This window comes from Lutjanus erythropterus, chromosome 8, assembly GCF_056507025.1.
Source record: "Lutjanus erythropterus isolate fLutEry1 chromosome 8, fLutEry1.hap2, whole genome shotgun sequence".
Classification (NCBI taxonomy): Eukaryota; Metazoa; Chordata; class Actinopteri; order Lutjaniformes; family Lutjanidae; genus Lutjanus; species Lutjanus erythropterus.
In genome coordinates, this window is record NC_139324.1 from 18,633,544 (window position 1) to 18,652,115 (window position 18,572).

Consider the following 18,572-nt stretch of genomic DNA (forward strand, 5'->3'; position numbering starts at 1 on the left):
TTTGGCTCTCCTGGAGCATTAGCTTGAGTGAGGCTGTAGCAGTGACCACAGAGCCGAAATGAAGTAGATTCATTCAGGGGCGTTCCAGACGTATGAAGAAACCGAATACTGTCACGTGAGGTTTGTTTACTTCCGCACGAACCTCAATTGCACGTGTAGTAAAAGGTGAGTCCCTCGTTTTTTTCAAAAGACACCCCTATTTCCGCGAAGCTAGCTAGGACTTTGGCAGTGGAGTAGAAGCGTTTTCCGTTGTAAATAAAACGTTCAACCCAGCTGATAGCATCGTCTAACAGTTGTTTGCTGAAAGAGATACGGTTGTCGGTGATGATCTGACAACTTGGGAAATGCTCTTTCGGAAGCACAAGTTAATCTTGTCCTATCTCCTAATAAGTTGACTTCCTCGCTCAAAACGACGTATCCCCGTCACTCAATGTCCTCATTCTTCATTCGCAAACTAGTCAACGATAGCTGCATTATATGGATGGACCGTTACATAAACGTGCTTTGCGAAGAGGAACTAGCTAGTTAGATCAAGTGGGGAATATTTATCAGAACTGACTGTTAGAGGGATCAATGTGAAAACACGGTACATAATTCATTTTCAAGGAAGCCCATGTGATAAAATAGCCAAATGAGTTAAAATCTCAAAATGAAGATATGTTATCTCAAAGTAACGACTCGGTGTCTCAAAATAACGAGTTAGTACCGCAAAAGATATAAATTGTTATTTTTAAGAAACTAAGTCATTATTTTTAGAAAGTTTCTCATTATATTGATACTAGGTCATTTCTCATTATAATAACTTACAGGCTCTTTTTTCATTCAAGATGTGTAGTAGCAAACAAGAAGTGCCTGTGTAGGATAAATAAAGTTTTTTTTTTTGAAAACACACCATTGCCATTTAGCTAGTGTTTTTTTTTTCTGCTTATGTGATATGTGCTGATATATCTGTGATAAGCTAATTTTGAACAATAATATCGGTGGACCAATATTGGTTGTGATCTAATTAGCATGGAGTGCCACTTAATAAAGTAAAATGCATAAAAAATATGATACATTTTTATCAAGTGTAAAATTCTCCACATGGACACAACTACATGTTCAAACTATTTTCTCATCACTTGAAGAATAATATGTATGTAGAACTACTGATCTGTGATGGTGACACATTTGCTGTTGATTTTCTTTTTATCTGCCTCTTCACTCTCAACCTGATCCCACTGTTAAATACAAGGAGTGAGATTTGGGCAGTCATAATGTAAAACGCAGACATGCTTTTAAAACTTCACTCTTTGACTGTATTGTTTTAAAATGAAGGGATCTAAGATTGCGTTTAGGGGAGAGGATTATTTTCTGAGACACACTATATTTTTGCAGTCAGCCCCATCCAATAGCCTTTGGGATGAACTGGAACACATTACATCACTTACTAAAGCCTCTTTAACACTTGACAAAACCCACTAATACCCACTAACATCTTTGTCTTCACTGGGAAAGTGTATAATCGGCATTCATTCCCAGGTGAAATGACTCCGCAGTAGTCATGGCAATTTGCTGGTTCCAACTCCAATTGGCAGTGATGGAAACATGAAACCCAGGTGGACACGCAAATTTTTGTCCCTACTGTGATGGAGGCAATGAAGGCTTGTCACCTCTGGCTCTAATGCTTTTGCTAATGAAATGGAGCAAAGCTTTTGTGAATTGACAGAGAACTTAAGTAGTAATTTCACTAGAGAGACACAAAAAACACTTCTTTTTCTTTAGCGGGCATAAAAGTCAACAAAATCCTTTTTCCCACAGATCACAAGATAAAGCACATCTTATCTAAGAAGTAATGGTAATATCTGTATTAGAATAGTAATGTAACACTACAACTTAAATATCAGTTGTTTATCAGCCAATCTATATCTACATCTTCTGTGCTGCAGCCAACTATCAGTGTGTACTACAGACCATGGCTGCCTCCGACCCAATTAAACCCTTCAGCCCAGAGGAGATCCAGAGGATTCTGGATCAGCTGCAGCAGCCCACAGTCTTCAGGAACATGACCTGTGGTTGGCCTGTTCTCCACTGGACTGCAGAGCATCTGTCTGGCTGTCTTGGTGACAAACTTGTTCGATTCAGACTTGGAAGAAAAGAGGAGACAAACAGTAAGAACAGAAAAATGAATCCAGACAGATCTGGGCTGATATCATTCCTGTGTAATTAATCACCTGGATTGAAAAAAAATGAAGAATGAAAACAGACTTCTGTGACCCCAAAAGATCCAACTTGGCTACCCACCAAAGCACTGTTCATAGGCTCAGGTTGTTGTGAAATTACTGAAAGTATGATAGATGGATGCATAGCTAAATATAGATATAACAATATAATACATTATATACCGTAACAAACAATTAAATTGGGGTAGTGTTAAAGTGAAAACACACTTTGCACTACAGATTTTGTTTATAAATGCCATTTCCATGCCTGCATTTACCTTTTCCATAAATCTGGGGCTTTTGATAAGTTCTAGTTAAAAAAATATATATTAGAAGCTGTAAATACACTTTGACGATTCTTTTTGGATACATTGGCAGATAAAATGTTTCCCCAAACAAAATGATTGAGGAGTTAGTGGTTTTCTTTAGCCAAACTATCCGCTCCACTCAAGAGATATTAATATTAATAAGATATTAATCCAAAATGGTCTGGCCAAAGCACACTCCAATAGGCTATGCAATTTTCATTTCCATTCAGAACTTCCAGCATAACTGGTAATTTATCAATTTCAATATGGTAAATGAATAATCTTTTCTGGGTTTGTGTTCATGATCACATCAATGCACAAAGCCCCATATGGCAGTTCTCTACTTTCACCCAGTTTTCAGTATGCACATGATAATTGCCTGCGGCCTTGTGTAGTTCATCGTCTGACATGTGATCATTTGCAGATTGGACTGTAGTTATCAGGACTTAATGATGTATTGGAGGCTGTTCAATGATCTGATTTGAAAATGTCAGATAAGTGAAGAAAAGGAAAACACACAGGGTTTTTGTCTTTGAGCGTCTGGTGTATTTTGCCCTCCATGTGGCTCCAAACAGCTACAGTAATGACTCCCCCTGTGATGAATAACGGAGAGCGTGTCCTCTGATAAAAGCGAGCTAATTAGATTTCTAAATCATCTTTTTCAGCTGCTACAGCTGACAGGAGGACATTGCTCATGATGGATTATAAATGCCGTCACTCAACCATAAACACACTTTGTTTACTAAAACAAAAGCGAGTAAATGACTACAACTGTGATTTATTTTTCTCATAAAAGTGGGTAAAACAAAATTTCATGCCTCTGTGATGATGCATAGCACTGTGCTTCTGGTATATGAATTGCATTTCTTTTAGCATAGATCAGTTGAATTGTTTTACTGAAACGTTATTGCAATTTTCCAGTGATTACTTTCTTTCTTGTACTTTTTTTTCTTGCTATATTCTCCCATTGTCATAGCACCTCTGTTTGAAACCCAGTGTTCCTATGTGGAAGCCAAACTGGCACACTTTCTCAGCTGGACCCGGGAGGAGACTGGCACGGATATAGGGCCTTTCTTTGAATACCCCAAATCAGAGTATTGGGCCTATGCTGACTACAAATACATCGCCGTACTGTTTCAAGATCAGCCTTCCATGTTTGAGGTAATCTCCTGCGTACACACACTATAAGTTATCAGGCTAGTTTTGTAATGCTTCCTTGTCAAAACACTCAAATGAAAACTGACGAACGAAAACGCGAATGAAACCACCTCAGATGTTTGAAAGACATCGCAGCTTGAACAATATATTTTTATACATAGTTTGATGATGGAAGAATTACAGGTGCCTTGCATAAGTTGTTAATGAACATCAGACAGATTCAGGTCAAGCAAACCCCTTTTCTAAGCTGGCAGTCATTCTATTCTGTTTTAAGTTATTCTGACAGCGTCAGCGGGCAGTTACAAGATCAAACTTATGAAACTGAAATGTCAGTCCTGTGATGAAGAAAGCTTGACAACTGGAGCCAATCCCCAGCTGTATAAATAAGTTAAACTAGTATATTTTGTTTAAGTAGAGGCTGTTGAATATTGAAAATACAATACATGACCAAAAGTGTGTGGGCACCTAACCATTACGCTCGAATGTGCTCCAGTTCAGCCATAGCAGTATTTGTATGGTTAGCCACATAATGTTAGGTGATCCAATTCATCCCAAAGGTGTTGGGTGTGGTTGAGGTCAGGGTTTTTTGCAGGCCAGTCAAGTTGTTCCACATCAAGCTGGGAAAGGCATTTCATATGGACCTGAGTTGTGCACGGAGGCGTTGTTATGTTGCAACAGGAAACAGCCTTACCCCTATAAATTCTGCATTCATGTACTATTTGTTTTTGGGATTAGCCTTCCCAAACTATTGCGACACATTTGGAAAAGGAACATTGCCTAAAATATCATTATATTTTGGAGCCTGAAGATTTCTCTCCATCAGAAAGAAGCAGGCATGACTCACCAAAAAAAAAAAACAGCACGTGGACACTGGTGGCAGCACACTTAAGCCATATAGTGTATCTTATGAAAAGTATCCCAAAACCAGGCCTACATTTTAAACTGTGACCGACCAAATGACACTCTCTGCATTCAACACCACAGCCAGACCGATGTAACAAAGACAGGAGAACAGAAAATGTGCCATCATCCTAATTCTGGTCATGACCTTGAAACAGTTTAATGTATAAACTTTCAAGTGAGAACATATTTTGTATATATCAGTGACCACACAGGTTCAGATATGTCGCCAAATTAAAACAAATGAAAAAGAAGCCTGGGTCAATTTAAAAACCCTGTTATTTAGTAGTGTTTTCATTATGACTACAGTGAAGAAACTTTCTAAATTACAGTTTTTCTTTAAAGAAGCTGGTTTATTAAAGTTTAATTAAAAATATTATTCTCATGTGATTCTAGTTGCATGAGCGTTGGCTTATCAACAAATTAAACATAAAAGTACAAATTGAAAGAGCTAAAATGTTCCCTTCTAGTCTAATTTTTTTCAAAATGCATATTTGTTTTCTTGTATTTTTTCCTTGTTTTGACATTTTCAATTAAAACGTGCCGCCTTTGCTCATTATGACTTTATATTAGCTGCTTTTCTTGTCCTCCGGGTAGGTAAAGACATAAAAGTGTCATCCATTCTCAAGCCACTGCCACCCATTCGTTTCATTTTTATCTCCGTGATACATTTTTATTGGGCATCCACCTGCAATTATTACCCGCTGACTTTCATGCCTTTGAGACAGGCAGACATGGGCTTTTTACAGGATAAATGGTGCTGGGAAAAGGGCTGCCTGAAGGCTAGATTGACCAGTCTGTCATTTACAGCTGCCTGCATATATGGTAATGACTTCATTATTCAGGATGCTGGCATGATTGCTACACCTTTGTGCTCTGACAAGACATGATTGACAGACCAGTTTTCCTTGAAAGATGACAAATACTGTAGTTTGGTTACTCTACACAGACACCTCCATTGCTTACCTATAATAGGTCCTGTCAAAGCAGTTGATGAGGTGGGGGTACATCTGTGAGTTGTGACAGTTGGGAAAATATGAAAGTTTTGTCTCCCTGTCATGTCATTATCACAGACAAAAAGAACGGCGATGTGTAATTTAAAAATCTGACTTTCATTAATATTTTCACATAATTTTGGATTGATATTTGTAATGTTAATGTGGTGGGTGTATGCGTGTGAGTGTTTTACAGGATGTAAAATGGTCTGAGTTTGGTTTTGATGGACGTAATGGGAGAGAGAGCACCTTATGGATTGGCACAGAGGGGGCAAACACACCATGCCACCTGGATTCTTATGGCTGTAACCTGGTACTGCAGGTACAAGGACGGTAAGAAGGACCATTGCATTTGTTTGCTGTTTTACCTTATCTTTACCTGTTGAATGACCTGTTTTTATCTACATAGACCGCCAGTCCTCTTACATGGAGTCCATCACAGACAAACCAAACATTGACTCTAGATTCTGCCTTTCATGAGTTTCACAGCCACCATACTTTCTGCTACATGTTTTGGCAGGCCACTTGGTTGAAATCTACTATTTCCCCACCAGTGTTGAGCAGTAATTCATTACTCGGTTAGGCCGCACACAGCCTCTGTGGGGAGACACACCCTCTTTCCCACCCAGGACTTCTCCGCTATTAATCAGATTGTTAACTTTAATTGCCCACCGAGTCCGTGGTTGTAACAGCAGTCCACCCACCACTAAGAGAAAGACTTTTCTTCTACAGCTGACATCTGGACAGGTAACAAGAAAAGCTTTCGGAGTATTAACAGTTCAATCAGCAGTTCAACTTTGGAGCGCAACAAGGCAGCCAACAATATACACAAGAGATTTAATTAAATGGAAGACAAATCAAAATCACATATCCTGAGTTCTAAGGCCACTTATACTTCTAGTTATGCATTATAACTAGAAGTATAAGAGGCCTTGGAACTCAGGATATGGTAAATTGGTCAATGCAGCAAGAAATAGTTTTGTTCTCAGCCCAAATACTGGTGCAGAAATATGGGAAAATGCAAGAGAGTATTCAGACCTGTTATCTGATTTCTTGCCATGACCCAGTTTTCACAGTAATCTGTTTACTGTATATGTCTGTATTTTCTTTTGCTTTGTAATTTCTTAAAACCCACATTTATTAAATAAAAAGTGACATTGCTGTGTCATACACCTGTGGTAATGAGTCTGTGCATTTAATAGAGAGGAGATGTATTTCACCTCACTGGTGGTGGTGGAAGTTTTCTGCCTGTTAACCACCCAGCTCATCCACAGCACGAAAGGAGCACGGTACTGTAACTGCTTACACGGAGTGTGCTCTGTCCTCTGCCCTCTGAAAGAGAGTTAATTTGTCGCAAAGCTCACCAGAGCGGGACGGAAATGGAGACAGAGGGTGAGGTGCTATATGGGGCACTGTGAGTCAAGAAACAAAAGGGAAAAGGTCTTTTTGTATCTTATCTCACGCCTTTGTTCTCCCAGAGAGCATCAGATTTATCTCACTCCTTGTAATTGGGTCTCAGGCTCTTTTTATTTGGTATTGATCTCAAAAGGAATGAAATTCAGCTCAAGCAGATCTTTGACACTGCTGATCCATGAAAATACAACAGTGCTGATTGATATGATGACATTCATGACAATAACAGGTCTGATGAACAGAAAACAAAATGGTTGAGTGTTTTTAAACAACACTCAAGTTACTCAAGGAATGAAATTTGACTTTCAGCTGAGAAAGAACTGGATTGTTTTACAATAATAGATTTGCAATTGGCCCTGACAGATTTTATCATCTCCTTGAATTTTGATTCCACAGATTAAAGAAAAAAAATAATAAAAATTTTAGTTTTGTTTATATTCATTGTCCACTATAGTAGCCTCCTACTGACCACTGAGAAGGGACGATTGTAAACCATTGCAAGATGGTTTTAATTAACCATTGACCAAACAACTGAGGTCATTTCTAACAACAATCATTTCCTGCTCTTTTAGTCTGAAGTCATGTCAAATTGTGTTGTTTTCTGTGCGTAGGAAGCGCTGGCACCTCTTTCCTCCAGAGGACACTGTTAACCTCTACCCAACCAGGATCCCCTACGAGGAGTCCAGTGTCTTCAGCCAGGTGGATGTTCTCCATCCAGACCTGAGGAGGTTCCCTGCATTTCAAGGAGCCAGAGCCCACGTTGTCACTCTGCAGCCAGGCCAGGTCAGTATAACACAATATTTTACAATATCACAATGCAATACATCAGAGATCACATCACTGGCTGCATTTCATCAGTTAACATGTTTTCATTTTTATCAAACATTGTCAGATCAATTGTGTTTTTAGACCCACCATGAGTGATTTACTTAAGTTTGATGTTATGTAACACTGAAGCTCTACATTTATATGATGGACTGCCTGTGGCACAGAAGCAATAACCATAAAATATAGCTTTATTGGTCCTTAAGCCCTAAACATCTATAAGTAGACTCAACAGTGAGATTTATTTGTCGTGGTATCCTCCATAAAAGTGTGAAGCAAGGCAACGGTCGTGACGTGTGTTCCAATTAATGTCTGACCTTCTCAGTTATAGTGTATCACCTTCAACAGACTGAAGCTTTTATATTGAAGGAAGCGGAAGGTTAAGTTACATTAAAGTCAGCAGCGTCATCACTCTTGAGGTCTTGCTAGGACAAAAGGCAACAGGGTCATGTCTAGAAGAGTAGATCACCTGACAGAGCAGTCACGTTCCCGCCACCCGCTCTGCTTTAGAAACAGGTGAGTTTACAGTAAGTAAAGTTATGGTTGAGGTGTTGTGCAATCAGAATATGGTTGTCATGGAGCTCTAATTTTCAGAATTGTTCTCAGGTATTCTCAATTGCTGCAAAGTCTCCCTAGATACATTTATACTAGTTTTTGCCTTATTTCAGATTCTAGTTGCATTGTTTTGTTTTTCAAGAGCCAAAATGGTGACAAAGCAATTAGCCACCTGTCTCTTTTCACTGTCTGTTTGTGCCTGAGCTCCTGTAGCGTACTAAACACCCTCCTATCATCAACACCAAACCCAGCTGTCAAGTCACCCTGCAGGCAGGTGAAGCAATGTGCAGGTCAGGGTTACAGCAGATGCTTCTGCAGATCTTTTTTTACTTCTCTCACCTGATGGAAAAGGATGAAAGATGATAAACCAAAAAGAGTAAAGTTGTGAAAGAGTAAATCTAACTGTACAGGTTACAATCTCTGTCTGTCTGTACTGATGTCCCTTTCTGTCGGGATGTCTGTTTCACCAAATCACCACCAAATTTGGTACAGAATGTCTCTGACTTAAGTTTTTTTTTGGATTTTTGATATTCCATACAGTTTTGCTTGATAAAAGGAAGTAAAAATAAAGTGCAATTACTGCCATTTCTGTAATATCCATTATTTAGTAATTAATAGTTAAAACATCCCTAGCTCTTATATTACAAAAAAGATTGTATTTCCTGAACTCTTTGTGCTATTGTAACAGCATTTGGTAGAGTGGTCATGACAAACCTGGTGCTATTTGGCCAATAGATGGCACTGTAGCATTATCATGTAAATGTAAAGGAAGGAATCTGTATCTATGTGTACATGTGAATGACTGTCTACCATATCTCAAGAAACATCCAATCTACTTCACACTTGGGGAGTGTCTTCCTGAGGCCCCAAGGGAGGGCAGTGTTTTGTTGTTGTTGTTTGTTTTACTTTTATTGCAATAAATTCATGATTTAATATAACTGTCCAGTATTTACATGTAATTGCATTTTTTTTTTGAACACCCGGTGATACAGAGAGACACGGAAGGACAAAATAACTCCATGTTCATCTATATACATTCATACATACATACACTTATGAACGCATTTACCAGGAGTCTGCAACCTTTACTCTCAGAAGAGTAATTTTTGCCCAAAAAAGAAAAAAATCTGCCTGGAGCCACGACTATTAAATTCTCTATTTTGGCTGGAGACTTTTCCTTTTTGTATTGGGCATCCATGGCTAGACGAGGGAGACTCAAGACCAGCCACTGGCAATATTTAGAGGAAAAAGAAATAATGAAAGAAATATTAAACCTTTTTTTATTATGTGTATTGGCTACTCAATTTTACAATTGGACAATGTAAGAGTCACTTTAGACCTATGAAAATTAAAGTGCGAAAAAAGAAACATTCATTACTGTATTTTTTTTTTTTTTTTTGTCAAAGCTGCAGGGAGCCTTGGAGAGGGGCAAAAGAGCTGCATGAAGCTCTAGAGCCACAGGTTTCACAGCCCTGACATATACATATGGACTCAAGTATTTCTGTAAACATATATGTTATCATGCATGATTGATTTAAAATTTTATAAATGACATAAGTGCAGGATTAAGTGTGAAGTAAGTTGGATGCGTGGTTCTCAACAGCGTTGAAGTAGCAATACTAAGAGCCAAGAAATCAGCCCATTCCAAATGGGAATGTGCTTCCAACAGCAACACCTGAAACAGGCACTGCACTAGCAAGAAGTAATATTGAGCAGTGATGTTCATTTTTGATGACTGAGACCATCATGTGATGAAAAACTCTAAGGATGAAGAAGAAAGGCCGTTTACATTGTGAGCTCTAAAACAGCTTCTCACAGTCTTCAATTAGTAAATGGAATTGGCTCAGGTGTTTCTGTAATTTGGTACTTTGGTTACACAGTAAGTGGTTATACAGTTATGTGAGGCAGATCACGACCACCCACAGTCTCCACATCAATGACCTTGAACTCTTCAGTCAGTGTGGCCTTCCCTTTACAGTTCATACAGTGGAAAACTACAGGTGGACTTTTGTGATCAGATTATTTTCACCCCACACTTGGCTGTTGACAGAATGGATAGCAGTCTCCTGCAGGATGGCTCCACCTCTGCAAATCAAATTAAAGGACAGGTCATTCCTCTCATCTTGTCAGACCACAGCCGCCATGAATGAATCAGGACTGCTGAGGAGGCTGTGAATCAATAAGGCTCTCCCATTTTAATAGTCACTTTATGAATGGATGAAGCATTGACAGTCAGTGTGGACAAAGGTGTATGCTGCCATCTAGTGAACAGTCAGTACAGTTACGTATTCCCTTGACAAAGGACTTCAGACAAAAAGGAAGGGAGTGGTTGATATCACCAAACTGCTAATGCTTTACGTTTCTGTGGACCTTTTATTTTCTCTACTCAGGTGCTTTATGTTCCCAGACACTGGTGGCACTATGTGGAGTCAGTGGATCCCATCACTGTCAGCGTCAACTCTTGGATCGAGTTGGTAAGCATCCCCTCATCCTGAACTATTCAATCCAAAACCTGAGTAATGAAGAGATCTCCCATAATTTGGGGGCGAAATTTGAGAATTTTTTACCTAAAGACCTCCTCGGGTTGATCCGAACAGCATGTAGTGCTCCCAGATGAAGGGCCCTCTCAGCTTTGAGTAATGAACAGGCCTAGCAGTAAAAGATTCCCTGTCATTATGATGAGTGTGTGCGCACAATGAGGAGTGTGTGCCGCATGAAAAGCTCCTCGCCGCCAGACAAATGTTTATTCAAAGAGCAGGTTCCTCTTGAGCTTTCTCTGCAAGGTCACCGACACAACAAACTGTGCCTGCAGCATGACTCCAGACTAAGTCTTCATCATTCAGTGTAATTATGTTGATATGCTGTACTCATTCTTATTTTACTTGGCATTTTGTTTGCTTCTCTGTTTATACACAGGAAGCAGATCACATGGCGAGAATTTGTGAAGCTGTGACCAAGACTGTTGTCTGCGCCCTTAAAAGCGCTCCTGGTGATGACAATACAGACAACTGGCTCAATCCCACTGAGGTAACAAATCAGTACTGTGATATTATTAATTACTTCCTCAAATCAATTGCGCCCCGATTAATACCTGTTGCTTGTATTAATGCAGCCTGTAGCAGACATAGAAAAATACACAAGTTATAGTCTCTGTAAAAGATCTATACATTCTTGTTTTGATTTAATTTTGAAAAATGCCATGGCCGTGTCTGAAATTATTCTCTCTTTGCTACCAGCATTCCCATGCAGCACAGGGAAGTATGGAATTTGATTTTAGTCATTTCAGGTCTGGATAAATATGGAAAAAAAGACACTATGAAACAATACTTGTGTTTCTAGACTACTGCTCCTATTCTAGTTTTTTTTTTAAAATATAACATTGCAGCCAGAGCAAGCTTGATGTCACTGATAGCAAGGCAGAAGTATGGCATCTAACAGAACACACACTCCAACACAGAGCTGCCTCTGTGACTGTATGTCTCAGTCTGCAGAACAGTGACATGCAGGAAATGGGCCACAGGTGGGAGTCAAACTGGCAGCTGCTGCAGAGGACTGATAGCTTCAGTATATGGGGTGCACACTCTACCAACTGAGCTACAGGGACACCCCAATTTGTTCATTTTTAATGGGGGGGGACTGACTCATGAATGACCTCATGGACTACTATAGTGAGTATTATAGATCCTACATGAAGATGAAACTCCTTCAGCACCCCCGGCAACACCATGGATTTATCAGTTCACAGCACAATTAGGTTACTGATATATCAGAGCCATGGTCGGGGCGATAGATTCTTACTTGTACAAACCTCAGTCAGATAAAGAATCAATGAGTCAGGCAGACATAACTAATTTTAAACTAAACAACCACTCTGGTCCAAATGAATATGTTGATAAAAAACAAAAGAAGTTATTTAAGTTTTGCTTTTTCTGATAATGCTTAAAAACACTGCAAGCATTGAACATCATTTAGTTTATTTTACATGTGATTTCTATATCTTGATGTATCTCAATATTCTTTTTTTTAATTTTGATATTTAAATCAACCATATAACATGATGGTCTTTGGTATGTGACCATCAGTTGTAGATGGCTTCTAACATTGCATGATGATATATGTTTCAGTCCTTCATCTTGGTTAGAACAACTCACACTACAAAATGGGCAGCAGACTTTGCAGGATACTATTTAGTAAAAAGTGAATGAGTTTATAAGTGTTTCCATTTGTCGACTGAACACCCATGGTAATCCCCCCTAATGATTTATCTTGCACTGCCAGCATCTTTGTCTCAGTAAGCTCAGTTAATTATCTACCCAAGGCCTATGCGTAGTTTTCCTGTGATGAGGTAGTGTGTGTATGTGTATGTGTGTTTGTGTGTGAGAGTGACCAACAGGACTGGAGCTGTCGTCTGTGTCTGCAGCTAATCTTGCATGCTAAAGGACCCATGAGCCTATTTTTGAGTGCGTTTATGACTGTATCCTCAATGATCACTCGTGGCAGTGATTCACAATTTTTGAAAAAACTACTTTACTGGCTGCTGTGTTTTATACTGACTGCTACCAACTAATAACTGGCTGATAGGGGCTGCAACAGCTGCTTGGCTAAAAACGGCTTATCTTGTCTGTTGCAAGACACTTGTTGGCCTTTCTTGTGGCTCAAAAACGGACGTCCACGTAAAAGTTGTTTAATCTCAAACCAGAGCATCTGCAGATTAATTAATTAATTACTTACCATTAATTCCATACTTGATATTTACTTGTTGGAAGTAAATTCAGTTAATGGGGGAGATCTAATCAGCTGTATGACAAAAGATTCTTAATCACAACTTCCACTGGGACATGCAGGCTCCGACCAACATGAAGTGGAAATTATTCAGAATTTCAGCTTTTTTAAGTTGCTCCAGAAATGTAGATTTCTGTGTCTATTATACTGTTCTGAAGCTGCCCGGTTGCTTGTAATGTTATAATAAAAAACAAAATGTTCTAAATAAGTAACAAAATATTCTAAACAATGTCTAAAGGATAATGTAATATTTACTGAATATTTAATATTTTCTGAATGTATCGTAAAACGACCATGATGTGCCATCAGAGATTAAAGGAACTAAATTGATAAACTTGTTTCTCTGACAACAGTGTTAGAGTCGTAGTGTCCTATTGTGAAATTTCTATTCTGGGCCAGAATAACTGGTTTAATTTGCCCGTTCTGCATTAATTAGAGTTTAAATTAATGCCGAATATTTGCCAAATGAGTAAGTGTCTGTTTATGAAGCAGTTAAATTGAGCATCATATTAATGGAGTCTGGCAGGCAGTGAGACTTCAACTCAAGTGTGTATTTTCAGAGCAGTGGGCTTTTGTTTTCAGGATAACATGCTTAGCTTTGTACTGACAGACAACTGGCCGTTAAAAACAGCTGATCAACTCTTCGTCGCTTGTTATTGTCTAATTACAATATTGGGCTCATCTTGCACTCCTGCAGTGCTCTTGCAGCCTATCTAATCTCGACTCTGGGGAGGAGGGGCCAGGAGGAAACAACTTGCTTCAACCATAGTGAATTTGAACCATAGATGGTATATTAAACTGTTTATACAGTTAGTTAAATCCAAGGCACTTGGTTACAATACCTTTACACTATTCTATGCATTTTAAAGAAAACATACCAGAACTCTTTAATAATCTCTGCTGGTTGCATCTTGCAGTTGTGTTAGCATTGCAGTAGGTGATTCACAGTCTGTTGTCTAGTGGAGGTCAGCACTCTTGGACACTCCTAGGTGTTCTAGTTCTAGTTTGGACATGTGGAGACAGCACCTAATTGTTTTTTGGTTGTGTGGGATGTTCAAAGTAGTGCAACATTATTGATTTCAAGTATAAGCGGCTTTTGTGCTTGAACTTACCAGACCTCCACAAGCTTGACAAAGCTGTTGTCTGTGTATGACAGATTGCTAACCATTGTACCTTTAACACTTCTTCTTCCTCTGTGTATCAGTTGGCAAAGCCAGGCTGCTTCTACCACTCAGAGGATATATTTATCTCACCCACAGGAGGTCACTCGCTGTGCAGTCACAGTTTGAGCTGCTGTATAGAAACACAGATGTTAAGAAGGGACTGAGGCTCCTGGGATACATCCTGTAACTACAACAAGAGGAGTAAAAGCCTCTCACTTTCTCAGTGTTTCAGAAGCTTTTTTTTGCCAAGTTAGACAGCTGATATATAAAGTTGTGCTATACTGGAGGGAACAGACCAGCACTAAATCAAGCAGTATAAATTTGAATATGTTATAGAGTTAAGAGAATTTAAAGTATTTAGAACGATAATGTCAGTCGTTTTACTATGGTCTCTCAGAGACAGCTAGATGAGTTGCAATGGTGGTTCTGCAGGGCCAATTCAGTATAATTTAGACATTCATACACCCTAGAAGAACAGAGTCCCCACCCAAAATACTTTAGTAACCAGCTGCTGCTTCCAGACTTTCGTATGATATACCAATTATTAAACAAGCTTTGAAGCCCTTGTGTATAGAATATTTTAATTAGTTTTTTTTCTGTCTGTAAAAAAAAAAAATAAAAAGAGAGAGAAAATTGGTGCAGCCACGTGTTAATTTCACTCGATTGAAAACTCATTGATACAGGGTTGGAACTGAGGGTGAGTTAGAGGGATGTAATGATACTTCTTGTTGTCTGAAGCAGTGTCGTGTTTTTTTTAGAACTACTACACAAGCTCTCCAAAGTCATACATTTTCACAATCTACATAGCTTTAAATAGAGTGTATGTTAGACCACTAGTTTTAAGACAGATCATTTTATTGGCCCTGGCACAATTTATGCTCATTTTTTTTAAAAATCTGAGCGCTCTGTCCAGAAATACAGCCCAAAACTGCAAAATATTTGTTGTCATCTTTGACAATATACTCAGCTTGAACTGGCATGTTCATTCATTTGTTCACTCTTGTTTTATGCAGCTCAGGAAACTCCAAGATCAGTTTAGTTTTATGCAGTAGAAATGCTTTTATCTACTCCTGTTTAGGTCAACAGAGCTTTCATAAATTCCAGCTTGTTTGAAATACAGCAGCCAGACTTTTCACCAAAACCCCCCAGAAAGATAGCACATTACTCCTATTATGGCTGCTCTTCATTGGCTCTAAATTTTAGAACGGATTAAACGTATTCATGACTTTAAAGACCCACTCTGGACTTGAAATAGTTTGGACATGCCTGCCATAGAACATTGGTTTTCACCATTGAATGATCCCTTTATATTTTCAAAGGGCGTACGTCTTCTTCCATGTTTCTGCAGTCGCCCAGAACAGACAAGACAAAAAGTGGTTCTAGAAAGGGCCTTTTTTACAAATTTCGTGCGTTGGAGCTTGAGATTAAGTGTTTGCAATCTAAAGGCTCTCTGCTAGATGAGATACAGGTCCTTTAAATATAATTCAAGATATGAGATGATTAAGGGAAACAAACACATTGCGACTGACATTGTGTTAACATTTTTATGAAAGGCTCAATGTTGATTAAAACCTCAGAATCCAACAATTCTTTGCACATTTAACACCACCTGCATCAAGTTGTTTAGTCAGCAGCCTCTTAAGACTTCCTCTTCAGGTACAGATATGTATTGAATGTACTTTTATTAGGATAAAAAAGTAGTCAACCACACGCAGCTGACAAGGTGGCTGTTCGACAGGCAGGTGGTGTTTGGGGAACTTTCTGTAACAATTTTTTGCGTTATATTTTTGCAGGAAGGAGTGGCATCCCATAATGAGAACATGCAGTATGTGAACCTGGCAGTGGGAGCTTATGCTGAAAGACACAGCAAACTGACCCAGAACCCAAGAAACACCTGTCCGGTCAAGCGGGACTCCAGAGGACAAATCAGGAAGAACAGCGATTCGGTCAGGGATTCTGTAACCTTCAGCGTTCCCTTTGGACCACATCTCACCCCTGTACGCTGTCAGCAAGAGTGCTCAGCAGAGATGAGGGGGGTGACCACAAAAGATCTGGAGGTCAGCTCAGAGACAGCACAGAAAACCGAGCTTGCTTCTGCGGTCAGACTCCACCAGGGAAAATTTGAATGTAGCCCTGGTTTAACTCAGCGTAAACCATGTGACTGTGCAGATGGGACGTCAGAGAACTCTTCAGAGAATAATGAGGAACCAATGCACACGATGATTACCACTAATGACCTGTTAGACTGCCTAGTGCATCCTGATATCATTGCCCGTGTCACTAAGCTCTTACTGGAAAGGCACCACAGGACCACTTCACCATCCTAGCTTTCACCAACTGTGAACAACATCAAACAAACCCAAAGGGAAAGAAAAGACCCTCAGTTTTGATTAGTAGTGGTTTTTAGAAAATAAACATCAGGACCAGGCTGTTGTATCTTTTCTACTCTGGATGTCTCACTGGATTTTGCAGTTATGAAAAAACAAAAGATCTTTGGCTGCAGAAATTTATCCTCCAAGCTACTGGTAATGATTTAGCGTCAGTAAGAACTGAGGGAGGAAAGATGAAGAGTTTCACTTCACTTTTTATTTTCTACTCTCATCTGTCAAGATCCTCCTGAGACCAACCGCGGATGCAACAAGTCACAACCAAAACTAATCGTAATGTGATGAGTGACGCCATCAAGAGCCGCTACCATTTCCTTGTTTTGTTTTCCTGTACATACTAATCCAGTTTGGTCTGTCCAGAGTAAGAAAAACAACCACTTAAATCAATTTGGTATGGTAATAAGCCACATAATTCAAGGTAATATTCCTGAGATGTGAACATTTGTTTTCCGCATAATGTTTCCCTGTCTTTTGGTAATGAAAATTGTCATTGCACAACCATAGAGGGCTGACCTTAATGGTCTGATGATGAATGAAAGCTGTGATGATGGCTGAAATGGGTTTGTTTGAAAGCAGTCTGCCGCCACAGGTCACACATCTCAGAGAGAAAGGAAGGTTTGAACATGTACAAGAATAATAAATGTAAATCTCTCCACTAACTTTCTATTGCTGAATTCGTTGTTGTGGGCTCACTTCACAGTTTTAACACAGAAATAGGCAGATTTTATCATTTCAACATTAAAATATTGTGGTACAAAAATATCAGTACAATTACATTACAATTGAGAAAACTGATAACTGCACATTTTAATCTTCAAAATTTCAAACAGCACAAAAACAAGTTTCAGCATCACAACTGTCTATTTACAGAACTTTATAAGGAGCAGCAAAACTTAAGCTTTCCCTGAATAGAAAAGGTTTTTTCATGATTATAAAGGACTATACTGTTGGTTTTGCATGTTTTAGCACATAAACTGCAGATCACATATACAATACTTTCCAGTACTGCTGACTCTGTCTTTAAGGTTTTAGAATTATTTTTCCACCTGCTTGCCAGTACAGCTGGGAAATATATCAATATTATACTGGTATCACATTTTACATTTTGGATATTGTTACATTGTGATGAGGCATGAGTGTTGTCTTTTCCTGGTTTTAAAGGCTACATTACAGTACATTTTTTTTAACTTACCTGGCTGTTCTATTATTTGCCTTTAAACACTTTGTCATTATATCCACATTACTGATTATTTATCAAAAGTCTCAGCCACACCTACAATATTGTTGCAATACTGATATGAGTTTTTGGTCAAAAATATTTAATTTTGTCCATAAATTTTGCCCAAATCACTGTTTGAGAATCTATGGTATGTTATGTTTGATAAACATACTGTTTTGTGGTAATGCAAGTAGCTATATATTTCCTTGATGATTTGATGTGTTGAAGGATGCAGTCACATTTAGCACTTGGTGTTGGTCTTTCACAAAATAATAAAATGAATTTGGTTGTTTCCTGCATGGAAAGATTAATAATGAGTAATGAGAATAATGAAACGACAATCCCCGCCTGCAACTGGCCTACCATCAATGATAAGGTCACTGACAAAAATACAAAGGTTCATTGTGATGCATTAAACTTAAGGATATAAATGATTTTAGAGGCTGACTGCAGCTTTCTTTATGGCAGGACACCATTCTAAAAACACAGCATGCCATGAAAAATGGATTTCTACTGAATTTTAAATGAATGGCCTATAACATGGAGAACCACCAGTAGCTTTGGTCCTTTCAATATCATTGTTACAAGCACACAATGTAAACTGAACCATTTCTCCAACATGTTCTGTCAAAGGCAGCATTGGTTAAAACTATTATTGAGCATAAT

The 18,572-nt window shown here is 38.8% G+C and overlaps 1 protein-coding gene across 3 annotated transcripts; it reads left to right on the forward strand.

Moving 5' to 3' along the window:
• Positions 1 to 15: 15 nt before the first annotated feature.
• Positions 16 to 17,870, forward strand: hspbap1 (hspb associated protein 1). 3 transcript variants are annotated; one of them, XM_084724805.1, is made up of 8 exons: positions 16 to 165; positions 1,929 to 2,150; positions 3,486 to 3,670; positions 5,759 to 5,895; positions 7,587 to 7,758; positions 10,746 to 10,829; positions 11,272 to 11,382; positions 16,094 to 17,870. In XM_084724805.1, exons 2-8 carry the CDS (start codon positions 1,955 to 1,957, stop codon positions 16,625 to 16,627), a joined length of 1,419 nt encoding a protein of 472 aa, XP_084580931.1. In that variant the 5' UTR covers positions 16 to 165; positions 1,929 to 1,954; the 3' UTR covers positions 16,628 to 17,870. The 3 variants fall into 3 exon arrangements, with proteins under 3 accessions (XP_084580931.1, XP_084580933.1, XP_084580932.1); XM_084724807.1 differs by having other exon boundaries at positions 42 to 165; positions 1,952 to 2,150; XM_084724806.1 differs by lacking the exon at positions 16 to 165 and adding an exon at positions 202 to 586.
• Positions 17,871 to 18,572: the final 702 nt, after the last annotated feature.

Bases quoted from the DNA above. Each gene is read 5' to 3' on its own strand.
- hspbap1 (XM_084724805.1), top strand. From the start codon at position 1,955: ATGGCTGCCTCCGACCCAATTAAACCCTTCAGCCCAGAGGAGATCCAG. The intron at 5,896-7,586 runs GTAAGAAGGACC...TTCTGTGCGTAG, and splicing joins GTACTGCAGGTACAAGGACG to GAAGCGCTGGCACCTCTTTC. The intron at 11,383-16,093 runs GTAACAAATCAG...ATATTTTTGCAG, and splicing joins ACTGGCTCAATCCCACTGAG to GAAGGAGTGGCATCCCATAA.